This window comes from Periplaneta americana, chromosome 1 (genome assembly GCF_040183065.1).
Source record: "Periplaneta americana isolate PAMFEO1 chromosome 1, P.americana_PAMFEO1_priV1, whole genome shotgun sequence".
NCBI lineage: Eukaryota > Metazoa > Arthropoda > Insecta > Blattodea > Blattidae > Periplaneta > Periplaneta americana.
The window spans coordinates 33,699,549-33,713,291 of NC_091117.1; the positions used below are offsets into that span (position 1 = coordinate 33,699,549).

Consider the following 13,743-nt stretch of genomic DNA (forward strand, 5'->3'; position numbering starts at 1 on the left):
GTGCGCAACAATGGACGAAATACGTTTCTTTTTAAAAATGCATATCAAAATTTATTGCTGACTAAATAACATTGTCAATCAAATTTATTTTACAATTAAGACATTAAGTCTCCGAGCACATTTACAAAAACTTATTTTTACACTGTTGGTCTCGAGAGAAAATCTGCAAACCTACATGGCCATCATTTTGGCAAAAACCAACATCCATAATCAATCCGAGATTTTAACCCACAATTAGACGGAGTTACGCAATAAGGGATACTAATCATTGAAATAAATTTGGTTCTTATTAAAAATTTTATGCAAGAAATATTGTAACGTTCATTAGGCGTATTATTATAAAAATAGCACAAATAGGTTATTACTAAAAAAAAAGGCCAACCGATTTTTTAAATAAAATATTGCAAATCAAAATAAATAAATGAATTTTATGCAATAGGCTAAACGAATTTTGCATATAAATAGCATAATATAACATAATATTGTTTTATTTGGAGTTCAGTCTAATTGACATATCACAAGTTTAAAATCAATGACATTTACATATGTAAATGATCATTGTGTATTATAAAAATTAAAGCAAACGTTTTCGCCCCTCGGTCATAAAATTAAAATGATGTTAACAACCACGTAGTGTTGTAATTAAACTTCATAATATTCTGTGGAATATTCAGACATAATTCATCACTCATTGTACTCTACTGAACAAGAGTTCCACAGAATATTATGAAGTTTAATTACAACACTACGTGGTTTTTAACATTATTTTAATTTTATGACCTGTAATATTACATTTTAATTATGGAGATATTTTGTACATCATTAATCTTAAACAGCTTAGGCCTATCTACCACCAATGTAATGGCTACACAGTTTGATATTGAGATATTGTATAATTGTGCCTGAAGATGCCTGAATGGGCGAAAACATTTGCAATTTGTAATTCATGTATATAAAACTTAATGACCATATAATATAAGTCATTATTTTACATTGATTTGTCATTTGACTGAGTAACAAATATTATATTGTGTTTATCTATATTAATTGACAATCTGAATATTTCCATCATGCTTTCTAAGTTAAGATATTGTAGGCCTATGTAAAATGCCAGATGATGCCCGAAGGGCGAAAACGTTTGCTTTAATTTTTATAATACACAATGATCATTTACATATGTAAATGTCATTGATTTTAAACTTGTGATATGTCAATTAGACTGAACTTCAAATAAAACAATATTATGTTATATTATAGTCTATTATATTGACTATCTGAATATCTTTTCATCATGCTTTCCAAGATATAGGCTAAATAGCAGTAAAATGCAGATAATTATCGCATTCTTGATTTTTTTTCGAGTTAAATAATGCAGCCAACAACAGGCTTATGGAAATATCTCAGTTTGTTTCAAATTGTTGGTTGGTCTATTGTTGCTTAACTCCGTCCAATTGTAGCTTCCATACAGAGTAAATGCTGCGCTACCAAGCCGTTGCGTACACCACGGCCAGCGACAAACACTATAAGAAAGATAATACAAAATAAGAGAGTTTATAAGCACTTCGTCTGTCTTGGAGACTCGAAGCAATTAGCACTGGAGCGAAGGACAGATGTCCACTGCACCAACAGGCTAACCTAGTCACAGTGAGTGCACTATGTGCAAGCTATAAGCCGTGATTTAATGAATTCTTGTTATACGGCAGATATGCCACTTCTCAAATTAAGCTGGAAATGTAATGGTCTTAACACAGTACAAGTTTCAGCTACTTTTTTTTATTTCCAACAACACTTGACTTAATAGATTTCGTAGAAAAAGAAAGATGGCTTCCTTACTTTTCCCCTCCATTAAGAAAAGAAATATAGCAGACAGTAAGGAAAAGAAGACAGCAGCTGGGTAGGAGGCATAATTAATTCTCTATATAAACCGACAGAGCGGCGCTACCATCGCATGAAAACCTCGCTACAACAAAGTTAAGTGTGTTTCAATTTGTGTGCTTCTCTTGATGACATAAGATTTGACCAATGAGATTTCAAGAGAGGCGGGATTGCCGTGAGAAACGGTCCGCTTTGATTGGTCAATTCAACCCGGTTTGTGTTAGCATGGGAGCCTTGGAAGGGGGGAAGCGCCCCCTCGCCTCGCTGCTCGTACTAGTCGGCCTTCCCACTCGTCCGCGCTGGAAGTGGGGGAGAAAGTTTTTAGAGTCGTTTGGGAACTGGGTTGGGACGGACTGCTTGACATTGGGGTCAGTTCGTTTAGGATAGCGTTACTTCACAAGGGCGGGCAGGAACCGTTCCCAACCCCCCGGTGCAACGTGCTGGTGACCAAGTGACGATCGTGTTAATTGTGCGTGAAATATACAAATTGGAGTTATTGCAACTCACAGGAAAGGAACAGCCTCTAGAGAGACATTAAATTAACGACTTCAACTAAACCAGATTTATATCGTCGAGAAATCAGTGCGGACATACAATCTTGGCAGAAGTGAAGAAATTCATTGTGCTGTGAAAGTTTGACGCTTTCGTGTGACAGTTCATCAATGAATTCTTCAATTAAGAGCAAATATGCGTCAATGTTACGAATTCCGAAGTTTTTGTCCTTAAATGAGGAATGAATATTTGAGAAACAGGGTGAATTTAAGGTGTTATTAAACACTACAAACAGTAAATAAATTTTACCTACAGGTGTGTAGACCTAATTTTAAAAAAACATGGCATTATGGAGTACAATTTCAAGAACGAATCTTCTTATGGAAATAAATAACAATTAACAACTTTGTCATCAAGTGAAGTACGACTGTCTCAAAGAGAACAAATAAATATAAATTTAGAAGTGTTATTTAAGTGACAGTTCATTGTAAAGTAAAATCTAAACCTTTGATAATCCAGCGGAAATTAAAAGTAATTGAAAAATTCCACATCCTCGTTTGATGTCTAGGTGAGAAATAGGACAATGGTAGGTGTTCTTCAGGGTTAAATTAATACGTATCGACTTCAAAAGTGTTTACGTAAAATTATAAAATAGAGTTTTAGGAACTATTTATGCGAAAGAATTCAAGAACGCATTACAAAATGATTATGTCCTTAAATTAGGCGTGACTATCTCAGAAAAGGAGTAAAATTGAGGTATATTTAAACTTTAATTAAAAATTACAATCTTAAGAACGAACTGTGCGATGGAAATCATGGAGACAATAATTTCAATATACTTACTATTGGAAGTAACTATTTGCTGGCTTTGATTCCGAAGGTGTGCTAAAGAATGGTAAGATAGCCTAATTGAAGAGACTTACAATCAGGGGAAGACGCGCACGGCAAAGTTTTCGAGGTTAGTTGCGGACCATGGACCTAGTCAATTAGAGGAGGAATGGATATGCACCGCGATATGATGGTGGACGAGGAAGACGACCAGGAGATCAACGTGGACACCGATTCCCGGTGCAGCGCCACAGCCGATGACGAGAGCTGCTGCGCTAGCCGTTCTAGCAGCATGGTGGACGGCGTCGACGACGTAAGAATCCGTAGCTGCAGTGCAGCTGGCAGCGATGGGGGTGCGTCCCTACTTAGCCCGGGTTCCGAGCACCACCGGCAAGACCACCTGCACCACCGACGGAGCCTCACGCCGTCCCCACCCCCCAGCACCACCAGCAACGCGTCGTCAGGCACCCCTTCTGGCGGCCAGTCTTTACCCTTCAGCATATCACGGCTTCTCGGCTCCGACTTCGAGGCCAACAACAACAGCCTAGGAGGAGGACGGCAGGGGATGCTGGAGAAAAACGGCGCCCCTTCGCTGCTGCTACACCCCCAGGGACACGGCCTCTCGCAGCACGACGCCATCACGTCGCTTTATTCGCACCCCGCGATTGTGCAGTTTAGTGGTACGGCGACTTCCGGTGTACGGACAAGTACTTCCGGTGGTTTGTGTCCACCGACGGCGGCTCTGGCGGCCGCAGGACTTGTTTATAATACGGCCGCAGGGGTGATTCGGGTGCCGGCGCACAGGCCGCCGCCTCCACCGCCCCTGGGAGCCCCCGCGGGGGCAGGCAGCACCGCGGTACCGGCGTTAGCCGCGCCGTTCCCGTGGCTCGCCGCCGCCTCCATGGACCCCACCTCGCTGCAGAGGAGTGCAGCTGCGGCAGCCTTCGCGTCGCAGGTCGTCAAAGAGCGCCTCACAGGTAGGAACTGCAGCATGACATTGTTTATTCAAGACGGCGCGGCGTAACGCGGTCTTCAGTTTGACAAAGTTTGTTTTCTGTGAATCTCAGGCTGACCTCCTCACACTTTACGGAACACAGCAACGCTAACTTCTTGCAAAGTTCAATTACAAGAACATAAAATAGTTTATGTCCAAGGGCAGATATTTATATTTGTGTTTTTTAATATTGGTATCGGTGGAGATTGTTGGGGATTGATTTGTACCTATTCTTGGCGGAGATTAATGGAAATTTTGGAAAATACAATTGGAATTGGGGTATTAATTCAGTATGAATATTACTTTCCAAATAATTAGGGGAGAATCGGGTAGTATCGGACATCGGGTAGTATTGGACAGTGCGTTTCTTTCACCTACCACCACATGGTAGTACCTGAATGACATGGTTACGTTTCTCTATGCGACATCACAGAAACGTAACCATGTCAATCAGGTACTATCATCGTGTGATAGATGAAAGAAACTCACTGTCCGATATTACCCGATGTCCGATACTACCCGACTCTCCCCTAACATTATAGGTTCGTTGGATTCTGATAAAGGTGAAGTATGGGCAATAGACAATATTTGTTGGATTGAGACTGTATTTAACACATATTCATTAAAAACGAAAAAAGAACTTGCAGCCCTCAAATTAATATTTCCAAAATTATTACGAAATGTTGAATTCTCCGTCTTTTGAGTTCACTAACATAAGTTAATCAGAACACCTGTAACACCTTGTAATGTAGCTTACTTGGATATAAAAGAAATTCAAGAGGAAAAAAAATCCGAAAAAAAAAATTCAGCGTATGTAATTCGCTATAAAACGACGCAATAGTAGTCTAATAATTGGCGAATGTGTTCATATTTCGCTGTTAGAACTTCATTTCGCGATTTGTCGCGATTGTTTTATCCACATATTATTAATCAGAATCACTTAGGCTAATTCGTAAAGATTAGTAAACATCTATTGTATAGGCCTATCTATTATGTCGTGATTTTTGCGATCTCCATAAATACCGGCCCTGTTTGTCTTACAGATCACTCATTTCTCGGCAAAATTTTGAAGATATACGGAATCCCTATCTTGCCCTATGTTAAATAGCCTAAAAGGAACATTTTCTCAGTAGGCCTATATATTGTAAAAGTAACTAAGCCTACTTAAGATCCTAAAATTTTTACAGTTTGTAAATCTACTTATTCTAAATACTGTATTCTGAACCTGACTTTCTTCTTACATTTGTTAAGTTGTAACTTGTTTAAGATATTAGACTATTTATTGAAATGTTTAAACATTTTTCAAAATGACAGAAATTTTAATAAATAATATCTCTAATAAGAAATAACTTTATAAAACTTCAGAACAGCCTTCTCAGAACACGTAGATTTGTAAACTGTATCAATTTCAGATATATTTCTACTTAAGTAGGGAAAGATTATGATTCTGTAGCTCTTTAAATATCTTGACGAAACACAATACAAATTATAACAAAGTTGAATGAAATGCAGTATTGTGATCTGTTCAGAAACGCCGGTTTACCAACAGTTATATTTTGGTTTAATGCAATGCTTCTCAACCTTTTAGACACCGCAGCCAGGTAAATTCTTTTTCTATAAGACGAGGGCCTGGTCCCAACAAATTTACTCGTAAATACCTTTCCATTTCCTTTAAGTTCATAGGTTACGATTAACTAGCGTAAGTAGGCTATTAATAATTAAGTATGGCGTGATCTTAAGACTTGAAGAGCATTAGTACACGGTGTGACATGTTGAGAAATAATTTAATTAATAATTAATTGTATTGAGATATTGTTCAGCCTAAACTTATCACTTTTACAAATGAATTATATCTTTGAATGTAAATATATTTTATTTTATTATATGACGAACGCTTTCACCTTACGGCATCATAGGTCTCATGAACATAACCAGATGTTTTATAATGTGTTCCTGTTAACAACATATAGTATGCATGAATTATAAAATTGCGATGAAGACTAGAAACTCTGGTGAACTTTTTGAGCATGTCAAAATGCATATAGGTCTATGATTTATAAGGCATTTGCACATTATTGTTCAATAGGCCCCTATAGAAAAACCAGAAATATACAATATTATGCACAATAGATAACTTATGTCTTAAATGTGTTCCTGTTATGTTCATGAGACCTGATGATGCTGTAAGGCGAAAGCGCTCGTCATATAATAAAATAAAATATATTTACATTCAATGATATAATTCTGTGGCCGGGAGGAAAAAGGTCTTAAGTAAAAATGTTATACTTTTCAGGAAAGCAGTAGAAAGATTGAAATTAGTGTCAATTATAGAGTTTTTTTTTAATTAAGAGTTTTTTCCTGGATATTATTTGTTTATATTTCTTCTAAAATAGTTAATGTTGCTCATTTAACAATTTTCTTGATTATTTCCAAAAATAGCCGCACTTAAGCCCTTTTAAGACTAGAAGCCAAACTGAGTAGAAGGGACTATTAAACATAAGACCTTTTTCATGTCAAAATAAATGAGAATTATTAGGAAAGCAAAATGGGTCTTAAACAATTATAGGACTGTTTACCCTGGTGCTTAAAGTTTTAAAAGGAAAGGACATCAGTATGTGATAAAATGGCTAAAATACAAGTTAGACATTTTTAATAGGTAAGCATGGAAAATAAACATGTGATGGTTTGTAAGGAATAAAGTATTAAATATACTTTAAGTCCTTTATTCTGTGTGTGCTCGATTCAAAAAGTACTTAGGACATTTGGTAACGCCCTATAAATCCAGTCAGGAGTCTTATTTGACTTAACTGTTTTACCAGGTTGTAGAGAATTGTTTCCGCTTTCAAAATATGTAAAAATCTCGTTTTCAAAAAAAAAAAATTGACTTAAGACCTGTTTCCTCCCGGCCACAGAATTTATTGTGTAAAAGTGATACTGTAAGTTTTAGACTAGACATATCTATTATGCACAATACTGTATAATTCTGGTTTTTCCATATTGAACAATAATATGAAAATACCTCATAAATCACATAAGTATGCATTTTGACATGCTCCTAAAAAATTCACCAGAGTTTCTAGGCTTCATCACAATGTGGTAATTCACGCATATTATATGTTGTTAACCAGCTGTTTTATAATGTGTTCCTGTTATGTTCATGAGACTTGATGATTCCGAGGCGAAAGCGCTCGTCATATAATAAAATAAAATAAAATAAAATATATTTACGTTCAATGATATAATTCATTGTATAAAAGTGACAAGGTTAGACTAGACATCTATTGTGCACATGTAAGTTATATTTCTGGTTCTTCCATATTGAACAATAATATGCAAATGCCTCATAAACAGGCTTCGAGACTTTGGACCCGATACAATAAATTTACTGTGCATGGTCTATAGGTTGTCGACTCGCTGCAGTTACATAGAGATGTGTTGAGGTAACAACGTTGCTATTTAGAGTAGAGTACGGTAGTATGGGGAAACACACATATGTACATTCTGAAAGTAAATATACCTTACACAATGATAATGTCAAAAGAATGTGAAAAGATTTATTCTCCTGTCTTTTATAAGCATTTGTGTTTAATTATACACAGTGTTAATGATGGAAATAAATATGTAGCAATTTTAATTTTTTCACTATTGGTTGTCTTTAGGAAGTGCAGTTACAGTACCGAATTGCAATGTACTTACTACAAGATACATTCTCAGTGTCTCAAACGTAAATATTTTTCGGTTATCTGCCAAAGTTTGTACTGTAGAAAGCTGCGCTCTACATCGCATGACGTGATAAGAGCAAAACGAAAAAAACCAAACATCATATCAGTCTCTAAGAGACAGTCCTTTATTCTCCTGTGACTCTATGTCCATTAATTTGCTGTTTATGTTACACAATGTTCCATGTCCGTTATTTTTACATAAAATTGATTTCCACTTCTGTTTTACACGTTCAGTAACCGGTGTACTTGATGTCTCATTAATTCTCTGCATTATTTTCTAAATTAATTTGAGGGCTTCCGGCGTCTCTTGCTTTGACTTCTCTAACCGTGTTATAGTTTCGGACACAGTTTGTATGAAAACCAAATTATTCGTCAGAACCCTCAAATCCAGAGCGTTTTCCTTTGCGTATTTGTTGGCATTCATTCTACAGTACCCCCACCCACTGTTTACCACTATACTCAGTACGCCGTTATGCGGATTTCCCACTGAACTGCTCTATTGGGTCCGAAGTCTCGAAGCCTGCTCATAAATCACATAAGTAGGCTATGCATTTTGACATGCTCCTAAATAATTCACCAGAGTTTCTAGTCTTCATCACAATGTTATAATTCATGCATGTTATATGTTGTTAACCTGATGTTTCATAATGTGTTCCTGTTATGTTCATGAGACCTGAAGATGCCGTAAGGCGAAAGCGCTCGTCATATAATAAAATAAAATATATTTGCATTCAATGATATAATTCATTTTGTAAAAGCGATAAGTTTAGACTGAACAGTAACCCAATATAATTAATTTATTAGTAACTTATCTGAAAATACAACAATGTCGTCAAATTAATTAATAATGTTAATCACTGGATTAATGCAATGTTGTAGCATGTTCTAGTTCCTCACGCCAGCATAATTAACTTACGCCATGCCAATTTTCACTGACATATCCCTTTCTAGACACCAGAAACATAACAGTAATATACATTACAAGAGCGGTATGTTGACGTTTTCATGGTCGAGGAAAAGATTGAAAAAGCGAAACGTAGTTGAGCTTTTTTAATTTCCGAGAACATGAAAACAAACATACCGCTCGTGTATCGTACATTATTTTGTGCGAAGATCGTTTATTACATACCTGAGAGACGAATTTCTAATTAGTTGCAATGAAATCTCCATGTTGGTTTCTGTTTAATGATGACAACTACGGAAAACCAAAATATCTTTCTTCAACATTGTTGCTATAAAATGTTTTCTGTGTTTACTATACTCCAGCAGGCCGTGATATACGTCTGTCTTTTTTTTTTCCCCCCAGTCTATAAATGCGAACTTAAAACAAACGGTAAGGTTATGTAATGATTTATTTTTCATTTTAATATTTTAACAATATTATTTATATAACATATTGCAGTAATAACATCGGCATCTGGAATCTTGTTGATTTTTCCACGGCTTCCTTAATGTTACTTGTATCAGGAATGCAATAAGTTTCGTGGAGTAGTAGACTTTACTTAATTTTTGCAAATATTTAAAAACAATAATTAACATTGCAATTTAGGTGAAATTGCAGTGGTAAGTTTCCAATTTATAATTATTACTATGTTAAACGTCTCTAAAAATAATATGTTAAAAGCCTAAAGCAGTAAAATGAATGTCGCGCTTAAGCGGTAAGAAGAGGGAAATTGTTATGTGTGTTACGTTGGGAATACTGAATGTGGTATTTCACACTTACCGCGTATTGGTTCTGTGCGGAAAACAAGCAAATATGCACGATCTCGCACAAAATGTATAACATTGATCATTGTATTATTAAACTGATTTTAATTACGTTGGTTTCAAAAAGAAAAGATAATACGAAGAATGATTAGAGTCTATACACTGCAACTCACCATAGAAGTCAGCTGTGCAGGGAGAGCAGCAGAACGGTATCAACAAACAGACGAAACAATTATCACACATACGCACGCCTAATGTTAATGTTTTTATATGCTATCATTTATAAATATCTGAATTCTAAACACTAGTTCCAACACTAATTAATATGATCAATTTAAAAACGCAGCACATTAATACAGAAATAATTACGTTTGAAAATTTAACCTTAGTGCTTAGTTCATTTTATTTGTTATTACACCTGAGAATTTTTAAGATTTTAGCGAGCCTAGTGAGCCTTTTGTTGCTGTTTTCTGTCTGTTAGCTTGTTAATTCTGGGATCAACTGAAATGATAGCCAAACGGAGACAGTCAAAGTTAAAGGCAGTTCCTCTGTTTCGTTTTAATCACGGTCATGACAAAATAGTAATATGCGTTACAAGAGCGGTATGTTGAAGTTTTCATGTTCGAGGAAAAGTTTGAAAAAGCGAAACGTAGTTGAGGTTTTTTTATTTCCGAGAATTGAAAGAAGACATACCGCTCGTGTATCGTACATTATTTTGTGCGAAGATCGTTTATTACATACCTGAAAGAGGAATTTCTAATCAGTTGCAATGAAATCTCCATCTTGGTTTCTGTTCAATGACGGCAAATTTGCAAAACAAAAATATCTATCTTCAACATTGTTGCTTTAAAATGTTTTCTGTGTTTACTAGCCTATATTCCAGCAGGCCGTGATATATGTCTGTCTTTTTTTCCCCCGATCTATAAATGCGAACTTAAAACAAAAGGCTTCCTTAATGTTACATGCATCACGAATGCAGTAACTTTAGTGGAGTTGTAGAGTTTACTTAATTTTTGCAAATATTTAAAAACAATAATTAACAGTGCAATTTAGGTGAAATTGCAGTGGTAAGTTTCCAATTTCTAATTATTACTATACTGAACGTCTCTAAAAATAATATGTTAAAAGCCTAAAGCAGTAAAATCAATATGTCACTTAAGCGGTAAGAAGAGGGAAATTATTATGTGTGTTAGGTTGGGAATACTGAATGTGGAATTTTAGACTTAGGCCTACAGCGGATTGGTTTTGTGCGGAAACCAAGCAAATACGCACGATCTCGCACAAAATACAGTTTCACAAAGGTATGTGGTAGAAAAACAAAGAAGAAATCTGATTGCTATTTCATGTAAATTTGGATATTCATTTTTTCCATTCTACTCCTGAATTTCAAATTACTCATAGATTTAAAAGTACAGTAGAACCTCTATAATCCGTGGCAATGAATTCGGTGGACTAAACGGTTAATCGAAATAATCGGATAATCCGTACCATAAAATATTTTCATCAATGAAGTACAGTAGTGGCAAAAAAAACCAGACAGACCCTTGTAGCTGATTTCTGTGCCTTGTTTACTCCAGAGCACGATGACTGGTAACTAAGACTTTCGTGGTTCGAATCCTGCCTGGGAAGAAACTTTATTTTGTTCCTTATTCAAATTTGTTCCCAATACTTTTCGATTGCTGGTAAAATTCATGTTCTGGAAATAATAATTTAATTAAGTAGTAAAATATCGCTGCAATCGAAAAGTATTGGGAATAAATTTGAATAAGGAACAAAAAAAAAAGTTTCCTTCCCAGGCAGGATTCGAACCACGAAAGTCTTAGTTACCAGTCTATCGTGCTCTGGAGTGAACAAGGCTCTGAAATCGGCTACAATGGTTGGTCCGGTTTTTTTTTTGCCACTACTGTACTTAATAGGCTACATACATTTTTTTAATTTTCTGCCTGTGGTGTTTAACATGCTAGATAGTGGATAAAAAGTTCACTAATTTAAGTCCAGTTGTCAATGATGGGATTTTAAGGGCCAAGAAACTTCCTTGTGATGCTATCTGCAGAAAGATATCAATATCGCAGATCTCGTGTTGTGGATTTACATACTTCAGACAGTTGATCCTTTTTTTTATTACATCGTGCACAGTTACAACGCCAATCTGATATTCTGATCCCAGACGAATTATGGTTTCCCTTTTCCCAAACCGCTCAATAATTTTCTTTTTTTTAATAGGGGAGACTGTTGTACCTCTAAACACTTTTCACATTTTATTTTTTTTTTTTAATTTTGGAAAATGAAATATTTTAAATAAAAAAATGCTTGAAATAATTATTGAAGATTCCTTTACAACTTCCTGTATGTATTTTCCTGTTTTACAGATCTATTAAGGATGGAAAAAATAAAATGAAGGGATATGTAATATGTTCAAAGGTACAACAGGTTCATGTACCTTGAAACATACCCTCTTGTAAGTTGGAACAGCTGGAATGTAAGTGGGAATATAGCTGTAAAAACTGACAATCATATTTAAAATGTATTTGCCATCGTAAGCCAGAGCAGGCTTCTCTGATTGAGATTTTATTTCGTGGATGAGCAATAACTGCTTCAACAGCTTTCTTCAAGCCATCCGTATCAATTGGGAACCTCTTAACTCCAGACTTACTTCGTGACATGATCTCAAAATAAAAGAAAAACAAAAACTGATAGTATTTTGTATCTTGGAACATGTTCCATGGTACAACATGTTTTGTGTTCAAAGGTACAAGAGGGTGCACTTTTAAACAAATATGGCTTCCAGAACTGAGATTCGAAAAATAATGGAAATTAAATTATGTTATTACTCACCACATGATAGGGAACACACCGTACTTGAAAGATATTAACAAATGCAATCTGGTTTTGTGTTATAAAACATATATCAATGAACGAAATGTTTACTTTTGGTATTAAAAAAATTCTTTTGTCTACAGAACTCTCACTTTGCAGTAAATCAAACTGAAATTACGACCAGAGCTACTTAGCAGCTTTCTCTACAATCTACTTCAGTTTAAGTCCTCTAGGTAGCAGCAAAAATTAAAAAACAAAAAATGTTCAAAGGTTCACTATGCTAAAGGTACAACAGTCTCCCCTACTTGTCAAACACGTTTTCTTTTGACACTCGTGGAAGATATTTGGATATAAGTTGCACAGTACGGCCACTGGAACAGTAAGAAGGACTGTATGTTGCACAGATTTGTTATATACCTACTGTGTGGGAGTTATTGGTGTTATTTCTTTGAATGCAAGTAGTGACTATTTTACAAGTTGGGAAAACACCAGAAGTAACTATACAAATCTGACTTTCAGGTAGTAGCTCCCTGTAAAGCAGGTTTGAATAATTTCAAGGAAAAATTGTTCCGGAGCCGGGTATCGATCCCGGGACCCTTCGCTTAGCGCACGAACGCTCTACCGACTGAGCTACCCCAGGAACTATACACGACACCGTTACAATTTTTCCTTTTATATCCACACAACTCACATGAGCTGACAAGACGCCAGAACTCAACTGTGAGTGCACACAATTACTGTGTGACTTTAAATTGTGGCTTTCTGTTAACGTACCTCCAGTAACGAATGTATTATACAAATCTGATTTTCAGGTAGTCTCTCCCTGTAAAGCAGGTTTGAATAATTGTGTGCTCTCACAGTTGAGTTCTGGCGTCTTGTCAGCTCATGTGAGTTGTGTGGATATAAAAGGAAAAATTGTAACGGTGTCGTGTATAGTTCCTGGGGTAGCTCAGTCGGTAGAGCGTTCGCGCGCTAAGCGAAGTGTCCCGGGATTGATACCCGGCTCCGGAACAATTTTTCCTTGAAATTATTCGAACCTGCTTTACAGGGAGCTACTACCTGAAAGTCAGATTTGTATAATACATTCGTTACTGGAGGTACGTTAACAGAAAGCCACAATTTAAAGTCACACAGTAATTGTGTGCACTCACAGTTGAGTTCTGGCGTCTTGTCAGCTCATGTGAGTTGTGTGGATATAAAAGGAAAAATTGTAACGGTGTCGTGTATAGTTCCTGGGGTAGCTCAGTCGGTAGAGCGTTCGCGCGCTAAGCGAAGGGTCCCGGGATTGATACCCGGCTCCGGAACAAT

At 36.2% G+C, this 13,743-nt stretch overlaps 1 protein-coding gene across 2 annotated transcripts in view; it reads left to right on the plus strand.

Annotated features, from left to right (window-relative positions):
* The first annotated feature begins 2,215 nt into the window (after positions 1–2,215).
* Positions 2,216–13,743, plus strand: part of C15 (homeobox protein C15) — a 322,205-nt gene continuing 310,677 nt past the window's right edge. For both annotated transcript variants that reach the window (XM_069818128.1, XM_069818134.1), the window contains exon 1: positions 2,216–4,172. In XM_069818128.1, coding sequence (XP_069674229.1) covers positions 3,365–4,172 — 808 coding nt within the window. In that variant the 5' untranslated portion in view covers positions 2,216–3,364. The remainder of the gene's footprint in view (positions 4,173–13,743) is intronic.